General features: G+C 38.3%; 1 protein-coding gene across 4 annotated transcripts in view; it reads left to right on the top strand.

Annotated features, from left to right (window-relative positions):
* LOC18448404 (ran-binding protein M homolog) overlaps positions 1 to 25,975 on the top strand; it is a 36,603-nt gene that overhangs the window by 8,864 nt on the left and 1,764 nt on the right. Inside the window, exons 2-7 of one of the 4 annotated variants that reach the window (XR_016043647.1) lie at positions 7,259 to 7,405; positions 7,926 to 8,012; positions 10,375 to 10,420; positions 13,807 to 13,883; positions 22,512 to 22,700; positions 22,835 to 22,903. Coding sequence is in view for 3 of the 4 variants with exons in the window: in XM_006858465.4 (XP_006858527.1) it covers positions 7,259 to 7,405; positions 7,926 to 8,012; positions 10,375 to 10,420; positions 13,807 to 13,883; positions 22,535 to 22,700; positions 22,835 to 22,903 (592 nt within the window). In the remaining variant the exon portion in view is untranslated. Of the gene's footprint in view, positions 1 to 7,258; positions 7,406 to 7,925; positions 8,013 to 10,348; positions 10,421 to 13,806; positions 13,884 to 22,511; positions 22,701 to 22,834; positions 22,904 to 25,975 lie in introns of all 4 variants that reach the window. The other 3 variants (XM_011630298.3, XM_006858465.4, XM_088850865.1) reach the window with 3 other exon arrangements.

Below are 25,975 nucleotides of genomic sequence, written 5' to 3'. Positions count from 1 at the left end.
AAACTGGACAGGTTTCTTTTAGCCATCGACTGGGAGGAAACATTCCCGGGCTCACACGCCATCGGCCTGCCAAAACCTATTTCGGACCATTGTCCCATCCTCCTTTCCACCCTACCCTTGAATAAAAGGATCGAAACCTTTCAGATTTGAACTGGCTTGGCTGGAAGAAAAGTCTCTTTCTTCCTTGATACCTGACTGGTGGAATTCCTTCGCTGGACGGGTGAAGGAAAGAGCTGGCTATAGACTTCAATCCAAGATCCAATTGCTTAAGGCCTCTCTCAAAAATTGGAGTCGATCTGTCCCTGGCAACTATTCCCAAATTAAGTCTGATCTCTTAAAGACTATACACGAGCTGGACTGCCTAGAAGAATCACGTCCTTTGACTGCTAGTGAAGCTGAACTCAGAACCCAAACGAAGCTTGATTATCTCTCCACCCTAAAAAAAGAAGAGATTTATTAGTTCCAAAGATCAAGAGTCAATTGGCTAAAAGTAGGGGACCTTAACACCCTCATCTTTCACAGAATAGCTAATTGCCAAAGGAGGGATAACTCAATCTTGACCATTAAAGTCAATAACCAGTACCTGGACCAGCCTAAAGAAGTTGAGTTAGCTATCCTAACTTTCTTACAGACTCTTTACTCTGCCCCAACTGACCTGCGACCTGCCATGGCTGATTTAGGGTTCCTGACCCTAACAGACGAACAGGCCATATGGCTGGAGCGTCCTTTCCTAGAAGATGAAATCTTAAAAGCTCTCGATGATCTAGCTAAGGACAAAGCTCATGGCCCCGATGGGTTTCCTGTGGCCCCCTTTAAAATCTTTTGGGACACCTTCTGTCCTGAGTTCTTAAATTTCTTTTCAGAATACCGGGGTATACTAAATAAATCCATTAATGCCAAAGTTGAAGTGGCCGAGGAACTTAAGGACTTTCGTCCAATAAGTCTGCTTAACTCCTCCTACAAAATACAGTCCAAGGTTCTGGCCACAAGATTGCAGCAGGTCCTCCCTGCTGTCATCTCATCCTCGCAAACGGCCGTCATAAAAAATAGACAAATCCTCGACGGGCTTTGATTGCTCATGAAAGAATCCATTCGAGGCATTGTCCAAAACACCTGGTCTAATCTTCAAGATTGACTGGGAGAAAGCTTACGACCATGTTGATTGGTCAATCCTGGATGAGACGATGTTACGAATGGGTTTTGGTGATCGGTGGAGAATGTGGATGAGAGGCTGTTAGTCTCATCCTTCTTTTCGATCCTCATAAATGGAACCCCCAAGGGCTACTTTCCCTCTTCGAGGGGACTGCGTCAAGGGGATCCCCTTTCCCCATTCCTCTTCGCCATTTCGGCGGAGGTCTTTAACCGGTCACTTGAACGCCTTTACCAAGTTGGACTTCTTACTGGGTTTTGAATTTCACGTCGAGGGCCAATAATGTCGCATCTGCATATATCTGCAATATGCAGATGACACACTAGTCTTTCTTGATGCCTCTTCACTTGAAGTGGAAAACCTTCGGCTTTTTCTCAAGTGCTTCCAATTGGCCACTGGTTTTATGGTCAATATGGAGAAGTCCAAAATGATGGGTATAGCAATTGCCAACAAGCACATCATAGAGCTTATACCCTTCTGGGAATGTAAAGTCGAAGACCTCCCAACTACCTATCTTGGCCTTCCTCTCGGGCTGGGCAAGCCGAAGAAGAGGCATTGGTCCCATGTCATTGACAACGTTGATAGAAGGTTGACCGGATGGAAAGGGAGATTTCTTTCCCAAGCGGGAAGAACCACCCTCATCAAGGCTACCCTTGTCAATGCACCTATGTATCTCATGTCAATTTTTCAAATGCCTGCTTCAGTGGCCAACCGCCTTGATCAGCTTATGAGGAACTTCCTCTGGTCAGGACAGACAGACAAGACAAAGTTCCACCTCATTTCATGGGCCAAAGTTTGTTTACCCAAGATACAGGGAAAGACTAGGCATCAGATTGTTGCGAAAGCAAAACCTCGCCCTACTAGGAAAATGGTGGTGGCGCTTGGCCACTCAAACTGAATCTCTATGGGCGAAGGTGCTTCGTAATAAGTACAAAATTCCTGACCACACCTGGGTACCTGAGCGAAGATCATGGTCCAATGCATCAGGAGTGTGGAGATCCTTTCTCTCATCTCTTGCCATGTTCAAGAAATTCATCAGGATGCACCCCAGAGAAGGCACAAGAGCACACTTTTGGTCTGACCTTTGGATAGGTCATGCACCTTTGAGGGAATGCTACCCCTCTCTCTACGCATTAGCAACTAAGAGAGATGACGATGAATGGATACCACAGGGAGGTAGAAGACGGTGGCAACCTTCATTTACAAGGAACCTATTTGAGGAGGACACAAATCAGTTCCTATCTCTTTCGGCTCTCTGGCACAGAACTTTTATTCCGGTCGGTGTGGTCCCTTGTCCCATCTGTAGAATTCACAGTGGCCTCTTTTTACAAGAAACTCTCTCAACCTCCTACTTTCCCTCTCAACCTCACTTCGTTACTCTCTCAGGGATGGCAAACTTTAGCAACTCCAAAGGCGCAAACTTTCAATTGGTTAGCTGCCTCCCATAAGGCACTAACTATTGATCACCTGTAAAGAAAAGGGATCCCTGTCCCAAATAGGTGCTGCATGTGTTTGAGCGAGGAGGAGTCCAACATCCACCTCTTCCTCCTTTGTAAGGTTGCACACGACCTTTGGGGCTGCCTATTACAACTATTTGGTGTATACTGGGTGATACCACCAATGATCAAAGATCTGCTTGCTTTGAACCTTTCCTCACAATGGCCGAAGGCTGGGAAAATTTTATGGAAGGCAACAGTGGCAGCAACCATTTGGACGCTCTGGAAAGAAAGAAATGCTAGAATCTTTAGGGGACAAGTCACTCTGGTCCCAAGTCTTTTTCAAAAGGTTACAGCCTTAGTAACCTTTTGGGTGACAAACAATCACCATTTCAAAGGAATCCCAACAAATTCCTTCCTACCTCATTGGAAGAATATCCTCCTACACAGACCAAAAAAGAAAAAGAAAATAGCGGCCACCTGGAAACCACCCCCTCAAGGAGTAGTCAAACTAAAATTTGATGGGTGCTCCTTGGGTAATCCAGGCCATGCTGGAATAGGAGGAGTCTTGCGAGATCACCAACACAATTTTAATTTCACCTACTCAAAATACATAGGTGATTCACAGCATGCTGAATCTCCCGCGCTCCTCAAAGGCCTGCAAAGCTTCAAAAGTTCATGGGGACAACATCTTATAGTCGAGGGAGACACCCAAAGCATCATCACTTGGGCCTCCAGGAAAGATTACCCTCCATGGTATCTTTTGCCTTTGTATGACGAGATTGAACATATTTGCAGGGATACACCCGTCTCATGGACGCATACATCGAGGAAGTCAAACGCCTTCATGGATCTCCTGGCGAAGGACGGAGCTAATGCCCATGAGGAAGACTGGGCTTGCTACACCTTTTTGCAGCGTGTGGGGCACTTACTAGGCTACATATTTTTTTGTTCTTTTTTGTAATTTGGCAGTGGACTTTGTAAGGGGACAAAACTATAACCCAATTTTTGTATACTTGTAAAGGGGCATTCTTATAACCCCATTTTGTATAGGGCCAGAGGGCCTATTCTTTTTTGCAGAGAGTCCTGTCTACCAGGGGACTCTCGTACTAACTCGGCACTGTAACTCCCTCCTTTTCAGTAGTACAGTCGTTAACATTTCAAAAAAAAAAAAAATTTTTAAACCCTTGTCTTATGTTTTTTTAGTTTATTTATTTTCTTTCCCTTTTCCCTACATCATTAGTATTAGAGCTTTACAAGATCCATCCATCACAATGCCATCAAAATCTACTTTGGCGATCAATGATCTATTGTCACAAATTATAGAAGCTTTGAAATAACATTTTGAAGAGTGCATAAATCAATCCATGGATGGTATTCAATCCATGAACTTCGAGGAGAGATGGGTGAAATTAATTGGCGGTTGCAACAGTTAGAAAATACTATTCATCAAGAAGAAGAGGATGCTTGCAACCATGTAGATTCAGCAATGTTTTAAAAACCGGTCCGCTTGGCACCCACCTAGGCGGCCTGGACCAAAAATCCGCATGCCTTCACCCAGGTGGCCCTACACGGGCGGATGTACCTGGGCTGGGCACCCAGGCGGGTGCCCAAGGCCGTAAGGCCTTTTTCATGTTTTTAAGCGCCCGAACGGGCAAAGGGGGCATTTTGACCCCCAAGGTTGTATAAAAACGTTATGGGGTTTATTTTTAACCCCCAAAGTCAAAAAAAAAAAAAACAAAACCCTCAATATATGAAAACCCCCCAAGTGAAAAAACTATAGGGCGCCCGCCTAGGCATCAGGTAGGCTGCCTCAGGGCCGCCTAATGTTTTTTGAAACCTTGAGATTCAGTGCCAGATTTCATCCCAGATATGAATTGAGCCCACGACCGACTCAGGGTGCCAATCCCGAAAGTAACAAGCAAATTTGCAGGCGAGACCCATGTTTTGTAGAGTGTCCACAAGATCTTAGTGTAAAGGTCGATCTTCCAGAGTTTTATGAGGATTTCGAAAAAAAAATCAAGGTTATGATTGACATGCCAAAGTTCCCTTACAAGTTGCATATTAAGTGTTTGATCAATTGGTTGACCCAAAATAACCCCAAAACTAAAATAAAAAAAATAGTAATAAAAAAATCCCCAAAAAAAAAACATAAAGAAGATTAAGTACCAAGGCAAATGGTGGGGCTGCATCACCAATTATTGGACAGGCCTCTAGAGGATATACTCAATTCAATAACCTTGAGGTCAAGCTTCTCCCAACCTGGGGAAAACGATGTAATGGATTTTTGTTTATTTATTTCACTATTTTCTTTATTTTAGGCTTGGGGTTATTATGGGTTTCTAGTTTTCTTTAGGTGTATTTAATTCTTTTTTAGTTGTAAAGAATTAAGGGGTATAGTTGGAAGTTAAAATTTAAATAGATGAAGGGTTAGGATTATTAAGGAACAAGTCAGGTTTTAGTGGTCTTTTCTTTTATAAATATGCCACTCTTGGATTAGAAAAAATAGAGTGAAGAGAAGTATCTATTTGGGTCCCGTGAAAAGATCTTTTTTTGGGTCGGACTCCCTTGCAGACCCTAAGAGAGGGTAATATCTCATATTTTAATTTTAAATTTTCGGATTTGTTATATTTCTTTCGCCAGCATCCCTATATCAGTGGTTTATGGGTCCCATTGGGTTGGTTTGAGAAGATAGTTGATAGATTCACTGTCCTTGACTCCTTGGAACCAATTCACTTGTAGAATTAATTTCAAAGTGTTTTGGATTTTTTACAGAACATCTGAAATATTGTTTTCAGATTTATTTATGCTCCTATGATTGTTAATGTTTTTTAGATTTTTTAAAAAGTTATTTTATGGCTTATAACCCAAATAAGGGCAGTGCTGAAATTTTGCCGCTTTTTAATTGTGGGACCCACAAGGAGGTGGGACATGGGCCACACATCCCATGTAGGTAACATGCCACTTTTTTATGGATGATGGGTTTCCCACTTGTTGGGGAATTCATAAGGAAATCTTTGAAAATATTTTGTGGGAGAAAAATAAGGTGTGATCAAATATTTTGTGCTTAGGAAATATTTGAATCTTGACTTTGAATTTCTAGAAACTGTATCTTGCGAGAGAGAAAGAAATTCTAGTCAAATCAGAAGATTATTATATCTAATTTTGGCTAGGAGTGGACATGGGTCAAAGATTCAGGGGTAAGATTCCTAGATTCCTCCCTAAATCATAATGGCTGATTTCTTTGACTAAATCAGGGATGTATGGCTCTGATTGTTTCTATTTCAATCACAGATTACCAGGAAATCTCTTAATCCTAATTAAGATAGAAATACCCTAGGGCGATAAGAAATACCCTAGGGCGATAAGACCTAAATAAAGGTGGGTCCTCCCATAATTCTCACGACATTGTCATTCGACCTCTCTCTCTCTCTCTCTCCTCCACATCATCTCTCTCTAGCTTTCTTCTCTCTCTAGTCACCTCTCAACGGTGGCATGCACCACCTAGGGCATAGATAGGGGGCACACCTAACCCTATCTTGGTTAAGGGGTGGTGCCACGTTGTGGCATGCTCAAAGATTTAAAGAGTCTTAGAAACCTGAGTTCTAGAGGCCCATACTCTCAGCCCCAACTCAGTTAGAGGGTATTGCCTGAGGTGCTTTCTAGTTCAGAGGATTTAGGAGGACCAACGGATCAAAGGGTGCTGTCTCTTCGATAATCGGGTGTGGGGTGTGATAAGTGCTAAGGGGGTAACCTTAGACAAAGGTTGAGTAAGTCTTCCCAATTTTGTTTATCAGATTAATTTTTCAGTTCTTGATTCATACATGTTTTAGTGTATTATGAGTCCTTTTTGGATTAGGAATCATACTTGGACTAGGACTCCTACTTGGATTATATTCCTAATTCTATTAATTTAAAATTCATATTGTAATTTTTCAGTTTGTTTGTTTGTTTTTTTTAAATAAAATGTTTTGGAATAAGAGTTCAAGATCCTAGATTGTATATTTGGCAATTGTAAGTACAAATTCCTGTTATTAATAAAGAAAAGATTTTTTTTTTTGAATTTATACCTTGGAATTCGACATAGCGACGCCTTTCAAAGCATATACAACTATCTATGCATTCTAGGTATGGATCTTCCTCAAAAGATTCATGACTATGTAGTATACTATTCAAACTCAAACTAATAAAAGAAATCAAATCTAATGTATATCTAATATCATATTGATCAATATGTTTTCTTCCTATTGCGTTGTTCCTTTCTATTGGATATATATCATTATGTTGCCTAGCTCACCTTGGGCAGTCTTCATGATAATGCATCTTCCTTGTAGGTTGCATTTGATATTATACATTGGGCTTTTTTTCTTGAATTGAAAATTGAGACCCATGACATCTCTTGAAAACTGAAATTCAGTTATGGATAATGACCTTAATTATATGCTTTATTGTGGTTGAAAATATTACATCTCAATGCAGAATCTCCAAGTTGGACTCTACTTTGTGATATTCTTTTCTTGTAACTTGTTATTTGGGCTATGTTATCTTTAGACATTTAGCTAACCCAAGATAGTCTCTTTTATATAAACGCAGCTGAGATACTTACATAGTGAATTGTTTAATAAGTTGGAACTTACTGTTTTGGTGGTTTTTGCTTCTTTTTTTCCCCCAGATGGGAAGCAAACAGCTATGGTTACCATGGGGATGATGGTCTTCTTTATCATGGACAGGGAAAGGGAGATGCCTTTGGGCCAACATTTGGCACTGGTGATACAGTTGGTGGTGGTATTAACTACGCTTCAAATGAGCTGTTTTTCACGTATGAAAGTCATCCATTTTGCGTATTCTGCTGAAAATGTTGTGTAGGCTATTTTACTCTTAATAAACACTTACACACCCCTGGACACACATGTTCTTCCTTCACATGCCCCCAGGTCCAATTGATGAGGGTTGTTGAGGGTGTGAATGCCAAGTGATGTGAAATTCCCATTGAAAATTTTGGTAAATGTTCTCTTAAAAAGGCCTCTCACTTCTTCCTTTTCTCTCCTCGCCCCTGTCAAGGATCCTCCCACCATCTCTCTCTCTCTCTCTCTGCTCCTTCTGGATCACACGCTGGCTTCTGGGCCACAGGCGAGAAGCTCCACTCCTGATTTTTGTAAATGTTCGATGCATTACAGTCACTATTTCTCAGAAAAGAAAGAGGAAATTAGTTTATCATCAAATGTAGCACCAAACAAAATGTTTTCCTCATTATCAACTTAAGAATCTTGTATTTCCTACTGAATCTCTTTATATTGGTTTTGAGGATTATACTATCTCTCGTATATTTCAATGTGCAGTAAAAATGGAGGGTTTTTGGGAAGCGTTTGTAAGGATGTAAAGGGTCCTTTGTTTCCTACCATTGGCGTTCATAGTCCCCGTGAGAAGTATGTTTTCTCTTAACTTTACATTCTTGATCTTCGTTTTAAATCTAAATTGCTTCCTCTTTTGGTTCTGAAAACATAAACTTGTACATTGTGGTTAATTGCACGATTTTTAAGGCACTGTGTTACATCACTCCCTGTGTTGAGATCCTCTCAAACACTCATATTATAATATGTCCAACTCCTATGAACATATTTTTCTGCGATACTTGTTCTGTCATCAGTAATCTTGAAACTCCATCTATATTTATTGCAAAATGCCTTTCAGTTCTAGGTGAGCTGCAAGGCTTTTTAAGATTTGCAAACTTGCGTTGATGCTTCTTGTGGGATGACGTTTCAATGCGCTATGAAATGATTCTGTTTTGGTGCATTCATCCTCTTCTATACTGGTCTCTTACCTTCTTAACTAGATTTTCTGTGTTAATCTTGTGGTGCAACCCCTCATCGTATTCAGGTTCTTGTGGACGAGTTTCTGTTGATTTTAGCTGTATAGGGCCTGTTTGCACGGACAGAGTACGTGCTGCAATCACACTCATTCACTTGAATGTGGAAAAAACAGAAGCTTGGTCTGCTCATGTTATTTTTCAGGGAGGCCTTTTTTTCAACCACTTTACCTGGGCCACGGAAGTTGAAATAACTTAAATTTTTTTAAAAATCTCATTACCAAATTGAAAGTCAATAAGTAAGCATTAATTGATTCTCCAAAATGCTCAAACATGCCCTTATATGAAACTTTTGCATCATTATTTCTGTTTTTTCTTTTTTTCTTCTTTCTGATTGCTAGCTAGCTTCATTAAAAGAAAACAGATCACTGTTGTACTCCTCCCAAATCTTTCTGATAATAAAGGTTTATTGAGCTGCGGGCACCTTGGAGGCAATCTTATTTCTGTGGGGAAGCTTCTGGTGATGATGATTAGGTTGCTGTGCAAGTTGGCAGAAAGCTCGATTGTTGCTTTTAAGGATATAGATTTCCTGACCTTTGACTGCGACATCGCATGTGTATAAGAATCAAAGTTGATGAGATTGTGGACATATGATGCATTCCCTATTCATTAGTGTCATATTCCTCATTTCACTAATATATTTATTGTCAAGGCAAGCATTTTATTGGAGAATATTCATGAATCTCCTGCTAATTGAGCAATCAGTTTAGAACACTGTGCCCATCTTGTTTCAAGGTCTTGTAGGACCTTGAAACAATTATCTAGCCATGTATTCATTTAAGAGCCTTATTTAGAAATGCACTTCATAGACAAAATCAGTCATTTAATTGGCCTCTTTATTAGTATTTAATCTATTTGAAATTTAGACTTGTAGTGACCAGGCAATAGGGTCATCAATCCTATCGCAATGAATCCCCTTGGGGATCTGAATGTAAATGAAGGAAAAATTTGTATAAGATTTACCCTTATGGAGAGAGAGGATAGAGATTTGGAATGTACAACATGCTGGTTAACTTCTTTCCAGAGGGGGTGGCAGCATCTGATTGGATAGAGTGATCAAGAATTATTTAATAGCACAGAGGCATAGAAATAAAATAAAATTGAAAACCTAAACTAGTCCCTGAATGCTTTTGCATATTGATTTGGTTTTTCCCAAGGTCATCTGGAAGCAACTTAATGAGCTAAGCCTGTTAAAAAAATTCAAGTGTTTAAACACCTATGCACACCTGATTGGGAATGAGGGTGGGGGGGGGGGGGGTGGTCTACTAACAAATGTAAAATCCATTGTTTCTGCACTTAATGTATAATCTATAACGTGAAAAATGAAAACTAATTAATAATACCTATTTAATTGACTATAACGCCTTTCTTCTTATTTATTATGTGGGAACATGCAGGCATTTTCTTCTATTTTTTACCATTTATTATTATTAGGTGCCCATATTGTGATGTGAATGGAATTAAGTTGCTCATTCATTCCCAGACTTGGGAGACATATTCAGTTTTGTGCTGTTCTGACTTCTGAGGCCGTTCACAAGAAAGGAAACCGGAAGTGAGAGAAGCTATATGAATGTGGTTAAGCATTGTAACAGAACCACTATTTTGAATATTACCAGAAAAAGAGACTTCCTTAAGCATACTAGAGATGGGCCTTTGACTTTTTGACAAAGCATCCAACTTGTAGACAGGTTTTTTAGTATGTTAACACAGAAAGTTGTACTGCATGTTTGCTTAAGATTTACTTATTTTAAACCTTATGTATGTTTTTCTTTTCTTTTGTTGATTAGTCATTGAAATCCTTTTTTATTGGTTTTTTGTCTCTCCTTTTTGATGAAGTATAATCGTATAATTGTAAGCTTTACAATATCAAAATACTAGGGAATCTGATATTTGCAGATGGGGTGGTTGATGTCAATCTTCAGGGTGGATGTCAATTTTGGACAACGACGATTTGTTTTCGACATTGAGGTAAGTCGATTTCTTCCCTTACAATGTTCTTGTTAATAATGAATGACTTTCATGTATTGTTGTGATTGCTTCTGGTATTTCTCGTGACAGTCACCTACAGGCATCCACCTACTATTTTTTGATTAATGTTGATTCAACTAGGGGATGTATTATTTATAGGCTTTGCAACAAAAATTCAAATGATTAGATGGCTTCTGAAAAATTCCTTTCATTTCTTCCATAAGGATATTGAGGATCAAAAGTTCAAGAAACTTCTTTTTTTCTTCCAAGGAATAAATTCAGAATTCAATTAAGTTTGGAGTGACAAATATGAAAATAAGGGCCTCTGTGCGTAACTTTTGTGAAAAATGTTGACTAATTCGTAGGCGATGACGAACTATAGTAATTTGTTCCAATCCAAGACATACAGAGAGAGGGGTAATTTTCCTTCCGTCTTGTTGTCATTAACAGTACTTTGTGCTTGTCGGATGGCTTACGATAACTTCTTGCTACCCAATCTACGAGGTTTGACATGGGTAGCAAATCAATATTCATATTTGTTTGATGAGCTATGAACATAAACTATCATTTAGTTTTTTCGTTGTAGGTTATATGCATACTTTATAGTCTTTATTATTCTAGTTAATTTACAAGGCCTGGTGATTCCCAAATGTCTATGGCAATAGTGTGTTTGTTTTTCTCAGTTTCTTTATGTGGTATAGTTAAATGGCTTCTACTGTTGCTTGTTTAACCTAAGGACCCTGTTGGGGAAGGAAACCGAATCATCGTGGGTGGTTGGATGTCCACAAGTATAGTAGTTGAAGAAGCAAAAGAAATCCAACCCTCACATGGTGCATGGTAGGGCATCTGGCATGGCAAGTTCCATTATATATTATCCTTCTCAATCAATGTGGTCTTATGAATCTTGGTGGGTGGTTGGATGTCCACAAGTATAGTAGTTGAAGAAGCAAAAGAAATCCGACCTTCACATAGTGCATGGTAGGGCATCTGGCATGGCAAGTTCCATTATATATTATCCTTCTCAATCAATGTGGTCTTATGACTCTTGTCCACGTGCTTATGATTAAATAGTCTATTACATCCTTTCCAAATTCCTCAAATGATTTCCAGAAAGCAACGTATCTAATTTGTTCCCTTCTAATTTCATATCAACTGGACAAATCCCCAGGGCCTTGCTCTAACGAGTCACTATGGTTCTTCATCAAAGTTATAGACTTAGTTTATAATAAGTAAAAAGAAAATCGTAATCGCCCCCATTGCCACTTCAAAGTAAACGAATAAAGTTTTAACTGTTATTCTAGGATTTAAAATATCTTATTTCTAGGTAAAAAACTATTTTTACTTAGAGAAGTCTTTTAATTATCCCTATTGATATGTTCTGGTAACTGAGAACCAATTGGAACGACAAGCTTGATCTTAAAATTTTAGGTTTCAGTCATAAGATTACAAGCAATATTTCTGAAAATTGCTACCAAAAAATTTGTGAATAGGAATAATATTTCATTTTTCATGTTCAAAGTCAACTGTTTTAACCTGAAAGTTGAGAACTTGGCAAAATACTCCTGTTCTTGTTAAAAAAAGTTAAGAGGCTTGCCCTTTCAAATCCTCACTAAATTTGAGGGGTTTAAAATTGATTTAGGGGTAAAATATCATAAAAAAAAAAAAAAAATTAGGCGCGCTCGTTTGTCCCATGCAATTCAAATCATATTTGCAAAAGGAAAAGAGGTAAGAGGTCTGAGGCTTTGAGACACGTGTGCTTCATATCATAAAATCGGCCACAGAGTTAAAAATTCCCTTTGCTTTGACCTAGATGGTGTATGGGAAGTCATTGTATGAAGTAAATCTCATGACACTATTTAAGAAACGACATACAAACTTTCAATTATAACTTTTGGGAAACTTAGTAAGTGTTTACTGTTTTGGTTCCTTTTCTTGTCTCTTAAACTTTCCTTGTGGGGGCATCTATCCTAGAGTCGATTAGGAAGCAAAAACCTTGACCTGAATATATGTAAAGTTTGTTTTTGTTGTTTTCGTGTACGTTTTTCTCCATTATCGTGGCAACCTACTTTTATTGATTTCCTTGTGGGGTTCTCAGCTGAAAACTTAAGTATCCTAGTGACTTGGTTCTTCTATTCCCAATATATTATCATTGGAAAATATTTGCTCTCTTAGATGTTTTGCCCTCTAGCCATGTTGGGGACATTCTAGCTGAATTTACCAATAAAAAAAGGGGAAAGGACAATAACCCCCCTTTGGTGGACTTTCATCTCACATACACCCTCAGATCCCTGGAAAACCCATACGCCATCGTGAACTTTTAACTATAGGACATTACACCCCCTCTTTCATGTTTTTACTATCTAAATTATTGTTTTAACCTTATTCTTTATCTTATTCTCACCTTTAACCCATATCCCCAAAAAAATCCACAAACGCATAACTTATTGAAACCCCCTCTACCTCTTTCTACCCCTCTCTCCATCTCTATATACCCAAACAATCTCCCCTCTCTCTATTGATGTGAGAGAGAGAGAGAGAGAGAGAGAGAGAGAGAGAAACTGGTTGGGTGGGTAAGAGATGGAGAGAGGGGAAGGGGTTGATAGAGAGAGGGGTTTCAATGGGTTTGGGGATTTTCTTGGGACATGGTAAAAGGTGGGAATAGATTAAACATTAGGGTTAACATAGTAATAATTAGGAGAGTAAAAATTGTGAGGGAGGAGTTTAGTGTCCTATTATTATTCTGATTAATATTATTATTATTTTTTGTTTGCCGGGGGGGGGGTGGGGTGGGGTGGGGTGGGTGGCAGGTGATGCCATGGACCTGAGGGTGTATGCAGGACAACGAATCTCCCCTCTCTCTCTATTGATGAGAGAGAGAGAGAGAGAGAGAGAGAGGCAACTGGTTGGGTGGTGGGTAAGAGATGGAAAGAGAGGGAAGGGTAGATAGAGAGCGGTTTCAATGGGTTATGGGTTTGGGGATTTTCTTTGGACATGGTAAAAGGTGGGATTAGAATAAACATTACGGTTAACATAATAGTCAGGATAGTAAAAATTGTGAGGGAGGAGTTTAATGTCCTATTCTTCTTCTTCTTCTTCTTCTTCTTATTATTATTTTTTGAGGGGATTAAAGTCCGCTAAAATGGGGGGAGCTTCCTTTTCCCTTAAAAAAAAAAATATTCTAGCTGAATTTTTAGCTTGTGATCTATTTTATGCTCCATGTTGGCCATCCCATTTTTTTTGTGATCTTAGTTTCCAATCATTTTCTTATCCCTTGCATTTCTTAATTTGTACAGCTTGCATTTTGGGTTTCACAATTGTCTTGTATTTATGAGTTTCAATGACACATCCTTAGTTTTGTATTGTTCGTGGTTTTCCAATTTTGATAGGCATTTGCAGCAGAGGAAAGAATGAAACAACAAATGGCTATTGAAAAAGTATCTTTACCGCTTAGCATTAGCCACTGGTAATGAACTTGGAAGACTCCTTGGACATAAGGTTTTGATTAAGAGGTTACTTCGAATGATTGTGATCAGAATTTTAGATTCATTTCCGTTATTGATATGTCGCTTACAGTTGCCTGTTGGATTTGACATAATTTTTTGATTAAGAGGTTACTTCGAATGATTGTGATCAGAATTTTAGATTCATTTTCGTTATTGATATGTCGCTTACAGTTGCCTGTTGGAATGACATAATTTTTTGATTAAGAGGTTGCTTCGAATGATTGTGATCAGAATTTTAGATTCATTTCCATTATTGATATGTCGCTTACAGTTGCCTGTTGGAAATAAACTCCAAACAAATGTCTTGTTGTGTCCAGATATGTCTCTTAGTCGAAATCATTAGGGAAAATTACTAAAACCCCCACAATTTCAACTTTCTAGGCATCCTCCCCTACCCACTCTATGAACCCCAATACTGTTTTCTTTTGCTACTACCCCATCAAGTGAAAAATGTGTTGTTTTTGAACCAAAATATCCCCTTTTGAACCATGTTCACGTCACCCACTTTTTTTATTTTTTTTGTGCCGATTGAAAATTAAGTCTGGTCTGGCACAAAAAAAGCATCGGACAGGTCCCACACATTGATTTCATAGTAGCCGTCTGGCAATGTTGTTTGCTGGACTGGCACGATGAAAACGTGGGTATAAGGGGGGGGAGAGGGGTATTTTGGTCATCAAGTTGTTGACTTTTTGACTTGGGTGGGGGAGGGGGGTGTGAAAAAAAAAATTGGGGTTCTTTTAGTATTTTAGAAAGTTGTGGGGGGGAAGATGTGGAGAAACTAAGTCAAGGGGGGTTTCAATAATTTTCCTAAATCTTTAATACATGAGAATTGAGTTGATTGTTAAGGTCTCTATTATAATGCTTTATTGAATGTTGTCTTTTTCAAATTGTTATTTTTCTTGGTATACAAGACATCTTTGGAGTATTTTATTGGAATATCTCGCAACGTTAATTTGGGGATCCCAAATTATTACCACATCCCAGGCTGTATGCGCACCGCAAACCCTCGCCACAGCAAGAAAAGAGTCTCAAAATATCGCTTTTTCTGGAAGTATGTGATGGATTCAGTTGTTTAATGTTTTGCTTTTCCATTAATTCTTAGTCGTCAGACATGAGGTAATGCATATAATATTCTGGGCTCGAAGGATGTGACTGGTTTCCTTTTCTTGTCCATGTTAGGGCAACGTTTTCTAAAGTAGTCAGATTAGCAAACAAAGGTTCTTTTCTTCACCATTTTGTAGCTTTTAATGGTTTGAGAGTCAAATAAAGGTTATTTTCTTCACCATATTGTAGCTTTGAGTTTTGATAGCCACCAAGTTGTGATTCGGTTTGAATAGGATTGTCAAATAGATTTAGATGCATTCAGTGTATGTACGCTCTTATGGATAATACTCAGAAGTCATCCTACGAATATCGGGTGTTCATGCAAAACTGTTAGGATGCCTTCCAGTGAACCCGTCCACAGTAACTTATACTTCCAGCAGTCACTTTTGAATATTACTAGCTAGAAGCCTAGGCTATGAAATTGAATTCATATAGTTTAGCTTTATTTTCTTTCTTGTTTTTCATCCTGTTATTAAAGAACATACCTACTCTGACATTGTTTATTTACCCTTATCAAGTTCTTGCTGTTAGTATGGATGCCCAGAATTTATACCATATTGTACGCGTTGTCATGTCACACTAAGTGTGTCGCAGCATGCAATTACATACTGACGTGTTTTGAAGTTTAGTTTTCTAAATATTTGCATAATAAAATCTTACGCAAATTCCTTGAGCATATCTGGATTTAGCTCTACCTGTTCCTAAAATCATTGAGGTATTGACATCAGTTTTTGAGATAATTGATATGGCAGTAGTAATTATTAAATGAATTCTTTGATTATATCCTTATCTATTGGTAATCCCCTATCCAATAGGAAATTGAGATTTCTATGTTTTAATCTTTGATTGACCAAAAAAGTTATAGAATTTCATACTTTTCTCTATAAATTCTATTTATCTGCCACATTGTGGGGGCCGTTTTTTTTGTTGTTGTGAAACTCCCTATTTTGTGATAACACATTACACACAACTCGTATTTCTCTTCTTATTTTTTTTTCTCTTTCTATCCCTATTTGTTTTGTGACATATTTTCCTGCTTAAGGACATCCATTAGATATCTCTCTCTCTCTCTCTCTCTCACACACACATACGAGCCCATGCATTGCATGGATCAAGAACTAGCATCCTTATACTGATCAAATGAATAAGACAACATCTCTATTCTTTTGAGATTTGCTTTTTTAGATGTTTCCCTGCATTCTAGAAAAGACATTATTATTTTAGGGGTATCATCACTGCTAGGGGAAATCCAGTTTAGGGGTAAATTGTAATAGAGAATCAATTCAAATTTTAAAATCAAACACTCCTTGAGGCCAAATTGGTTAATGGCAATTTGGTCCAAAGTGGAATTTGGCCTGGAAATCAAATGATGCCTGAAAAAGTAAGTCTGGACAGGTTTGTTGACATTTGAGTGGATTCAGGCCTCGTTTGATTTCCAGGCCAAATTGCTAGTTGGAGCAAATTGTAACTTTGACTTTGAATTACAAATATAAAATGATTTCATTTGTAATTGGGCCCCTAGGTGCAATCCTTGACAAAACCTCTTGGAGTGGCTTTTGGTTTCTCTCTCTCTCCCCACACACAGACACCAAAAACACAAAAACAGCAAAAGGCATGGCCCCATCTGCACCACCTCTGCGTAACACCACACCACCACGTAGCAATCACTACTACCACCAATGCTCCACCACCACCCATCACCACAAATGCTGCCCCAACTACTACCACCATCAGCACCACCACTATACCTGCCCCACCATGACCACCTTCGTACTGCTGTCACCTACACATCATCACAAAATGACAAACTCCACCATCGCACCACACGAAAAGAAGCTGCATGCCTGCAATTCAAATTGAAATGATGAAACACCTCTAGACAGCAATGACAATTCACCAAAATACAATTTGACCAATGACAGTTTGAAAAGAATAAACTGAAGTTCATGAAATTTGACAATGAAATGGTATCTAAACAACAGGGAAATGGATGGTTGCTGGGGAGGAGGCAACAAGAATTACAGGTGATGAGAGGTGGAGGTGGAGGGATGATGAAAGGTGGAGGTGGAGAGATGTCATCGAGTGTAGGAGGGTGATAATCTGACTATGACCGAGGTCGGTTGTGTTTACTTGCGATCAATTGAGGTGCTGAGAGGAGTAGGTCATGTATTATAGAGGAGTGAGGTTATTTTACATTAGGATGTGGTGAACTTCTTTGGGAAGGTTCTCCAATAAGGGCTTGGTAGGAATTAAGCCTTAATTATTGTGAATTCAAGGATAAGTTCGATTGCAGAAGGGTTTGTGCGTAGGAAAAGATTAGAGCGATAGTTATTTAACGATGTGTTAAACATGATGGCAAAAGGATGGGCTATGATCATCTGGTGGATAGCAACTTTGTGAGATATAAAGATTTAGGTTGCGGGACAGTGGTTGGAGAGCTCATTGGCAGAGGGATTTCCTAGACTCAAGCCTATTGCAGGGAACTCTGAATTTGTTTTTGGTGATGTGATGGTACAAATCAGTCTCAACAGTGCGGACACCTAGGTTAGAAGCAACCTGAGAGATACAGAAATAGGAGACTTGCAAGAGTTTTTCTGGCTTTTACAAAAGATTAAAATCACGAGGAGGACAACCGGGGACAGGATGCCCTTGGAACCTGCTGCCCATGGAATGTTCATGTTGAGATCATTTTTTCAAATACTTACCCACACCAACAACTTGCAAGCTATAGGAGGAAGGGTGTGGACTATCCCTGCATGACCAAGAATTTCAGGCTTTTGGCTTCAAATAAGGTGCTGACAGTGGATAACCTGCAGCGTAGAGGATTGCAAATGGCAAACAGATGCACCATGTGCCAAGAAGACACATAGACATTCTGGCATCTATTCATAAACTGTAAGCTATTATCCACATTTGGTCCCACTTCCTCAATTTATTAACATTGAATAGGCTACACCGGAGACTGTGGAAGACCAGCTGAGACAGTCGCACTCTCCTTCTGTGCCAAAGAGAGGTCTGTAGGCTTTGGAGGTTTAGCATCTTTGCAGTTTCAGTCTTATATGGCTTGAGCCAAATACGAGAGTATTTAGTGGGAATACATTGAACATCTCTGTTTTGAAGGTTATAATAACAAACTGGGTCATACACCTGGCCACCATGAGGAAAGAGTTTTGGGAGGCACTCCTTCCTAGAGTTTCAACGTCACTGGGATGAATTGATTGAGCCATGGAGAGACAACATAACTAGAGGCGCCCATTTGACCTTACCACTAACTGTGACATTAAAATTCAATTTGATTGAGACATGCCTCAGACATTTTCAAAGCAAATAGGGCCTGTTGATACTTGAAGGAGATGCGGCCAATGCAATAAGTCGGGCCATGAAAGGTGATGAAGGTCCATGTGGGTTGGAAGACATCATAGATGAGATAGTGGAGCTAAGTTCCAACATCAGGATCCAGTATAACCATGTTTTGATGGAGGACAAAATTATTCTTATTTTTAATTTTTATTCAATTTCAAAGGATTCATATTATAGTTTTAGTTTTAACGTTTATTTCTCGGGTTTTTAGCTTTTTAGGAATTCTATATTTTTTTTATATTTTTTATTTACTATTCATTGTTGCTATTCATAGTTACTAGTCATGGATACTATTTATGAGTGCTATTCACATGGGTAATCCTGTCATTATGAAATTTAAGGTTAAGTTAGCATATATGGGTCAATGTACAATTCGTTTGGACACGTTTTGCATTTGGAACATTAAATTATAATATATAAGAGGTGTGTCGGGCCCTGAGGAGGTCATTCCACATGACTTTTAGAAATTGAAAGAGAGAGAAAAGCTTTGGCTTTTGCTGCCCTAGCTTGGTTGTTGAGAATAAGCCCTAGGTTTCTTTGAATGGTACTTGTGTTTGGCTATTGCTCTTACTGATTTCTATTGTTTCTTCGAGTTCCCTACATCAAATTGGTATAAGAGCTTGTGAACTATAGGAAAGTACTATAACAATGTATGGAAGTTACTGTACCAGTGTATATATAGGCTGTGGCATCAATTTTTTTGGTGCCCTAAATCAACAACAAAGTGGGGAACTTATAGTGGGGTCTAGGGTTGCTGATTTTTGTCGAAGTTTTGCCAAAACAACCTAGATCTTGTTGATTGAAGCAGTTTTTTGTTGATTATTTGCCTAGAGTTTGTGTTTTTGGCGAACCCATGGCAATGATTAGGGGCCATAGAAGGGGGATTTTTGTGGATCCGCTGCGTGATCCTATGGATGACAGAATCGAGGAACTTGAAAGGCAAGTTCATCAGTTGACAACAATTCACAAGCCTCAATAATGGGCAAGATGATGATCTTTCAGTCAAGCGGATCTCGAGTACAAGTCTTTCACTTTTGCGCTCCTCATGTAAAGTCGGGTGATGAGGATAGCCATAGAAGACCTAGACGTGAGGAACATCATTCTAAGGTTTTCGATTTGAAGGATGAGTTGATTTTGACACAGATTCAATCGAAAATCAACAAGTTGTAAATTGGGACTCACTACCAATCTTCGATCTATACTTAGATGAACTACAAGATTTCTTGGGAGATCTGATCTATGATAAGGATCAAAATGATGATGAATAGATTTTAGAAGAGGGTGAAGAATATGGAGAGAAGGCAGCAGGAGGGCTAATACAAATTATGGCCTTTGAAGATCTCATTAATATCAAAGAGATAGAGCATTCAAGAAATGTAGGTATTGGAATCAATGTAGCACATATGAAATTCGGTCAACTCATAAACGACAAATTGTGGCCTTGTTTTTAGCAAATAATGAAATAGATGTCAAAAAACCTCAAATTGAGTTTGGAATATCTTACAAGATATTTTTTTTAAAAAAAAATTTCTGCTAGGGGCAATCCAATTTGGTTATTCTTGAACTCCCATTAAATATCATGTAAATCTTACATGATATTTAATGGGAGTTCAAGAATAACCGAATTGGATAGATTTGCATCGATTTCTCAATATACATATCAAGCTTCGTTTCGCAAGGAATTCTTCTTACCACAAATAATATTTGAGCCGACAAAGAAAAAGAAGGTGGTTTTAATGCTGAATCCGCCTTAGCACACTTCAAAACTCAATGACGAGTTTTCTCCAACTAGGGAGAATGATGGAGGTCAAAATTATTGTTATTTTAAATTTTTATTCAATTTCGAAGGATGTATATTACAGTTTTAGCTTTAGGGTTTATTTCTGGGGGTTTTAAGCTTTTTAGGAATTTTAAGTTTTTTTTTATATTTTTTATTTACTATTCACTGGTTGCTATTCATTGTTACTGTTCATGGGTACTAGTCATTGGGTACTGTTCACAGGGGTAAAACTGCCATTACGAAATTATGGTTCAGTTAGGATATATATAAGTCAATGTATTGTTTGTTTGGACATTTTTTGTACTTGGAACATTCATATCATCATTTTTGCCTTTTTCCAATTAATTGGGGTCGGCTACATGAATCCTAGTTCTCCATTCTCCTGTATTAAATGTCATATTCTCAGTGAGGCTATAAGTGCTCATATCTTTTCGGACTACTTCCAACCGCATCCTTTTGGGCCTACCCCTTGCCCTTTTCAGTCATTCCCACTCGAACTAACTTGCACCTCCTAACAGGTATTGTACTTGGTCGGCGCTACACATGGCCAGCCCACCTAAGTCTACTCTCTCGCATTTTATTGACTATGGGTGCCACGCTTAAATTATCTCGAATAGATTCATTTCAAATTCTATCTCTTCTTGTCTTGCCACTCATCTATCTCAACATCCTCATCTCTGCTACACTCATTCTATGAGTATAATATTATATATAATATATATATGTTTTGCACTTGGAACATTAAATTATAATATATAAAAGGTGCGTGGGGCATTGAAGGAGTCATTCCGCATTACTTTTAGAAATTGAAATAGAAAGAAAAGCTTAGGATTTTGCAATCTTAACTTGGTTGTGGAGAAGAAACCCTAGGTTTCTTTGAATGGTGCTTGTGTTTGGCTTTTGTTCTTGCTGATTTCTACTGTTTCTTCATTTTCCTTGCATCATGTTTGGAAGGAATTTAATCTATTGGAAGATAGCCTGGAGAAGGTAGGAGTCAATGTTTTCCTCAAAAAAAAGGCAGGAGCTGCTGAGCCAGAAGTAAGGGTCCAAATGGTTGTGGAAATATGTCATTGGCAGCTGCAGATATAGCATTTTGGGGGAAACAGTTTTTTGGGATGCTTAAGATACTACAAAGGCATAAGTGATTGAAAATATGCCTCACTCAGGGGTTGAGACATAAGCTCTCTATCTCACTGGGTGTAGACAACAGAGTTAGATACATTCTGGTGTAAAGTTTGTACAAACCTGTAGTTGTGGTCTATAAGAAACGAAAGACGTGCACAAATTAAACTATTGAAAATACTGCTAATTATTAGCAAGATGAAAAACCAGGCGAGGGTATGAGTGTAGTGGTAAGTTCTGTAAGTTTGAGATTGATTAGGTGTGAATTGAGATTGGAAGGGTCGGAGGAGTTCAAATTGGGTGCTGTCTGGGAATTATTGTTAAAGGCTCTGTGCTGCTTGCAGGTAGAAAAGTCAATAAGGATAAGAAGAGGAAGCCATACAGGCTGTTGGGAAGTGAGACTTCCTGGAGAAGATTTTGCTTAAGTTTTATCAAAAGGAAGATTTGGTGAGCTTTGCAGGTGCCTGAGGAGGTGACGCATCTACAGTTTGGTGGATACTGTTCTGAAAGGCATAGCCTAATATGGTTAAGTATGAGGGCATTAGTGTGAAATTCAAGTGATTAGTGGATTGCAGTGCTTCATTGGGGGGAAGAGGTTGCAGTTTTCAGTATTTGTAAAAACATGCAGAATTGGAATGGTGCTAGGGTACACTTCTGACTGCTGGCCTATGGTTGATGGATTGTGAGAGAGATATTGTTGAGCAGTGTGGATAGTGGGTGCTTGTGGAAAGCGACAGATCCGATGTGGGAGGATGCTGTCCTGAGAGGCGAATCCTTTATAGGCTTACTGGGGGGGATAGCATTCAGAAGTTCCAAGTGATTTGGTGGGTCGCAGCACCTTATTTAAGGTGAGGAGAGAGTCATTTTGATCTCACTGCAAATTATTCGTGGAGCCTCTTTATTAATATGACATTTTATGAATACCAGGACATATATCTACAAGCCAACGTATGTTTCAATCTTGTAGGATTCCTGTTTGGTTGTGCTGTTGAACTCAAAGATTGAAGAACTTGTATCTTATGTTCCCCATTATCAAATTCAATGCTTTTGATGGATGTTTCTTGAGCATCCATGTTCTGTTTTTAAGTATTTGTATTACATATTATCTGGAATGTTTATTGCGAAATTTTAAGTTCCAAGTACATGCAATTTTCTTTGTGCTGTCTTCTCTTTTTTTTTAATAATGACTGCATTTTTATTTGTCGGTCTCATAATACAACAGATATCTTTGTACATTGGGTTCAGGATTGTTCGTTCATATTTGCTACATTATGGTTATCAAGATACTCTCACCTCATTTGATATTGCGAGCAAAGGAACATTTCCTTCCAGTCCAATTGAGCATCAAAACAATGGCACTATCGAAGTAGAAGAGATGTATGCATTAAGCCACCGGAAACTGCTACGCCAGGTATGGAGACATTCCTGGTACACTGGAATAACCTCAGATTATTTGCCTCATGAGAAATATATCGTTGCTACTTGACCTTGCTTACTATTTGTAATTCCATTTCCTCTCTTGACGCTATTTTGCTGCATAATAAGCTTATTCGGAGTGGAAATGTTGATTTGGCATTTGTAAAACTTCAGGAATGGTATCCTCAGCTTGTGCAGGTATGATATTTTGAATTTGATCCTTTTCTTTCAATTGTATGATATGAAAATTTTGTCATTCCCTCGTCTATTGAAATAATGTGCTGATTTGTGATTTGTATTGTATCATGCCTGTTCTTTATTCTCAAAATGTTACGCTTATCTATTTTACATGCTTGTTATTATACTTTAAATCACATGCGACAAATTGGCATGGATATTCAGTTGTTTATCCGAAATATTGTATGTTAGCTATCATTCCTTGTTTATTCTTATTTTAAATAGTTTCTCTACATCTATATCTAAACTGTTGCTAAGTAATCCTATATCATTTTCACATGTTTGGTTTTACAATGGAGATTTGACCTTTTCACAAGTACTATTAACCTGGAAAGTTCACATGCTTATGCTTTCTGGGTCTAGATAGTTAGAATAAGGACAACGGTGATGAGATGTAGACCAGGATGAGTAGTAGCTGTTTTATGGCAACATTGTTGAGACTCATGCAAGAACTCAAAATAAAAGGCCCTCTTAAAGGAAGTTATAGAAGGTCATTGGATTGGCAGTTGGGAAACCCTATTGGATTTGACAGTTGGATATGTAGGGTTTTCAGTTGTTTGACTTTGATGGAGGATTAGATGGATTTTGTGTAGTCAATATGATCCTTGCACTATGATTCAAGAGATGCATGATGTTCGCCCACCTACCCCCATCCCGCTTGATGGTTTCAACAAAGTTGTAATATAGGAAGGGGAATGCTGGTTTCTCAATCATCAATCGCCATGCTTTTCTTTCACTTTCCTCATCTTCAAAATAATAAATTGCCATATAGGCTACTCTTTGATTGGACAACTTTTTGGTTCACTTTGAGAATCCATTGATTCTCAATCCTCTTATAAGAATGCCACTTGTGAATGTTGGGCCATGATTGTGCCATCCTTGTTAGTCTCATATGTTGGTTTCTCCATTTCTAGCTATGGTACATTTCATCAAGCTTGCTTTTACATGTAATATTTCCCATAAGTTCTTGTGGTGTTAAAGTTAACAGTTTACAAAAAAAAAAAGTTCTTGAGGTGTTTAATTGCAAAACAGGAAACCTTTAGATATTTCTCTATTTGGGAAGTCATGTGGGTCAATATTTTTGAATTTTTTTTTGGGTCTTGATCCTCATCACAAATCATGTGGGTGATTTATCTGAAAAAGAAAATGGAAAGTAAAATAGAGAAATTTATTGTTCGTGGAGTTCTCGGAAAAGATTTTTCAAAAATGAAATAAAAAGGAGTTTTAATTGGGGACTTTAGGCAATCTTCATGGGTTCCATGCCAAGTGAAGGCATGATGCGGATAGAGCATGATGCCATGCCATGAAAGGGCATGACGATTGAGCAATGGCAACAAAATAATATCTCTTCTTTGAAAAGCTTGATAGATTCTGGTTTGAAATATGTTTGAGAAAAGTGAAAGGAGTGTAGTAGACAGGCACGAAAAAGATATAATGGTTTTCTATTTTGTAGTTAAACACCTCAATAACTTGTGGGGAGTATTACTTGCAAGAGCAAGCTTCAAGAGATATGCTAAATACTAAAAATGGAAAAACCAACATATGTGACTACCAAAGATGACAAGACAACATTTTTGAGTGAAGTTCTTGTAGGACGATTGAGAATAGTTGGATTCTCAAAGACAAAGTAAACAAAAAAGTTGGCCAAACAAAGTGGAGTGCAGTCTATATGGGATATTTCATCTTGAAGATGAGATTGAAGATAAGGAAATTGAAACAGAAGCATGGCAATTGACGATTGAGAAACAATTTGATGAGATATATAAGACCATGGAGGAGCTCATGAAGGAGATAAAAGCCTTGAAAGAGGGACTTGAAGATTTGCCTGTCAAGCTTGAAGCAAACCAAAGAAGGGAGTTTTCGAATTAATCAAGGGTGTTGAAATAGTAATACAAGAATTGTAAAAAGACAGTTTAGTCTTTTGCCTTTCTAGGTTTTTGTAGAGGTTTGAGAGAAATGTTCTAGAGTTGGGAAGAGAAACGAAGAATCATATTGAAAAATAGGAAAATTAATTATTTATCAATTAATGGTTGTAAGGAAATTTGTGGGAAAATCCTTTATAAATAGAAGTGTTTTGATGTCAAGTGAGTGTAAAAAAAAAGAAGTTGAAACAATGGTGTTTATCATGACAGAAGGAAAAGTTTCTAGGAGGTAATCCAATTGCTCCGCTGTGTGGCCTTTTAGCCATAGCATCTCTCGTTTTAATGTTTCTGCTTGTAATATTCTTCCAAATATAGTTTATCTTTGTGTTGAAGTTTATTTGAATGTTTCTTTTCTTATAATATGGAGTTTTGTCTTGTCTGATCATCCTTTAAAAAGTGTGCCCCTCCACTTTCTATTTCTATTAAGTTGTTAAGCAAGATTCCTTTTAAACTGGCCTGCTTTTCCTCTATTTTTCATGGTGAATAATATTTATCAACCCCTCTTATTAGTATGGCGTACCTCCTCCTCCCATATCAATGATCTTTGAACCTTTCTTTAAATTCCAACAGGGAGAATGCAGGCCCAGTGATTGATGCCTATACATGAATTTTTAAAGTGAAGATAATGGAGACAGTTATATTGCTTTTAGGATTTAAATTGGTGAGAGAGAGAGAGCCATGGTGATTTTGGTCCGAATAAGGTATACAAGTGAGGTGGGTTAGATGTAGGGAAAGTGAAAAGGTGGGGGGTTGGGATGTAGGGAAGGAAAAGTTGTTTGTTTATGACAGTGAAGTGATGGGGAGGGGGCACTATATAAATTTTCATTATAGAACAGCTGGTAATTTTTTAGGCCTCTTCTCATGCTTGTATTTTCTATCTGTTTTTTATTAAGAGCTTTGCCAACAAGGAGCTAAATCCCAATTCTGTGCGCATGTACTCACAAAAAAAACAGGCCGAACTCCTGCGATTGTGAAACTGATTTGTTCCTTAGAAGGGGGGTATACATGTTCTCCTATTCATTTCTAGTTTCCATGAGATGCCGAATGTGTGCTCATATTTGTAAAAGTCAACAAACTTGTTAGCAGATCTGTTGTGTCAACTACTAATTAC

This window comes from Amborella trichopoda, chromosome 11 (assembly GCF_054954075.1).
Source record: "Amborella trichopoda isolate Santa Cruz 75 chromosome 11, AtrichopodaSantaCruz75HAP2 v2.0, whole genome shotgun sequence".
Classification (NCBI taxonomy): domain Eukaryota; kingdom Viridiplantae; phylum Streptophyta; class Magnoliopsida; order Amborellales; family Amborellaceae; genus Amborella; species Amborella trichopoda.
The sequence above is the reverse complement of the archived record's forward strand: the minus strand, read 5'-3'. Positions and strand labels throughout refer to the sequence as shown.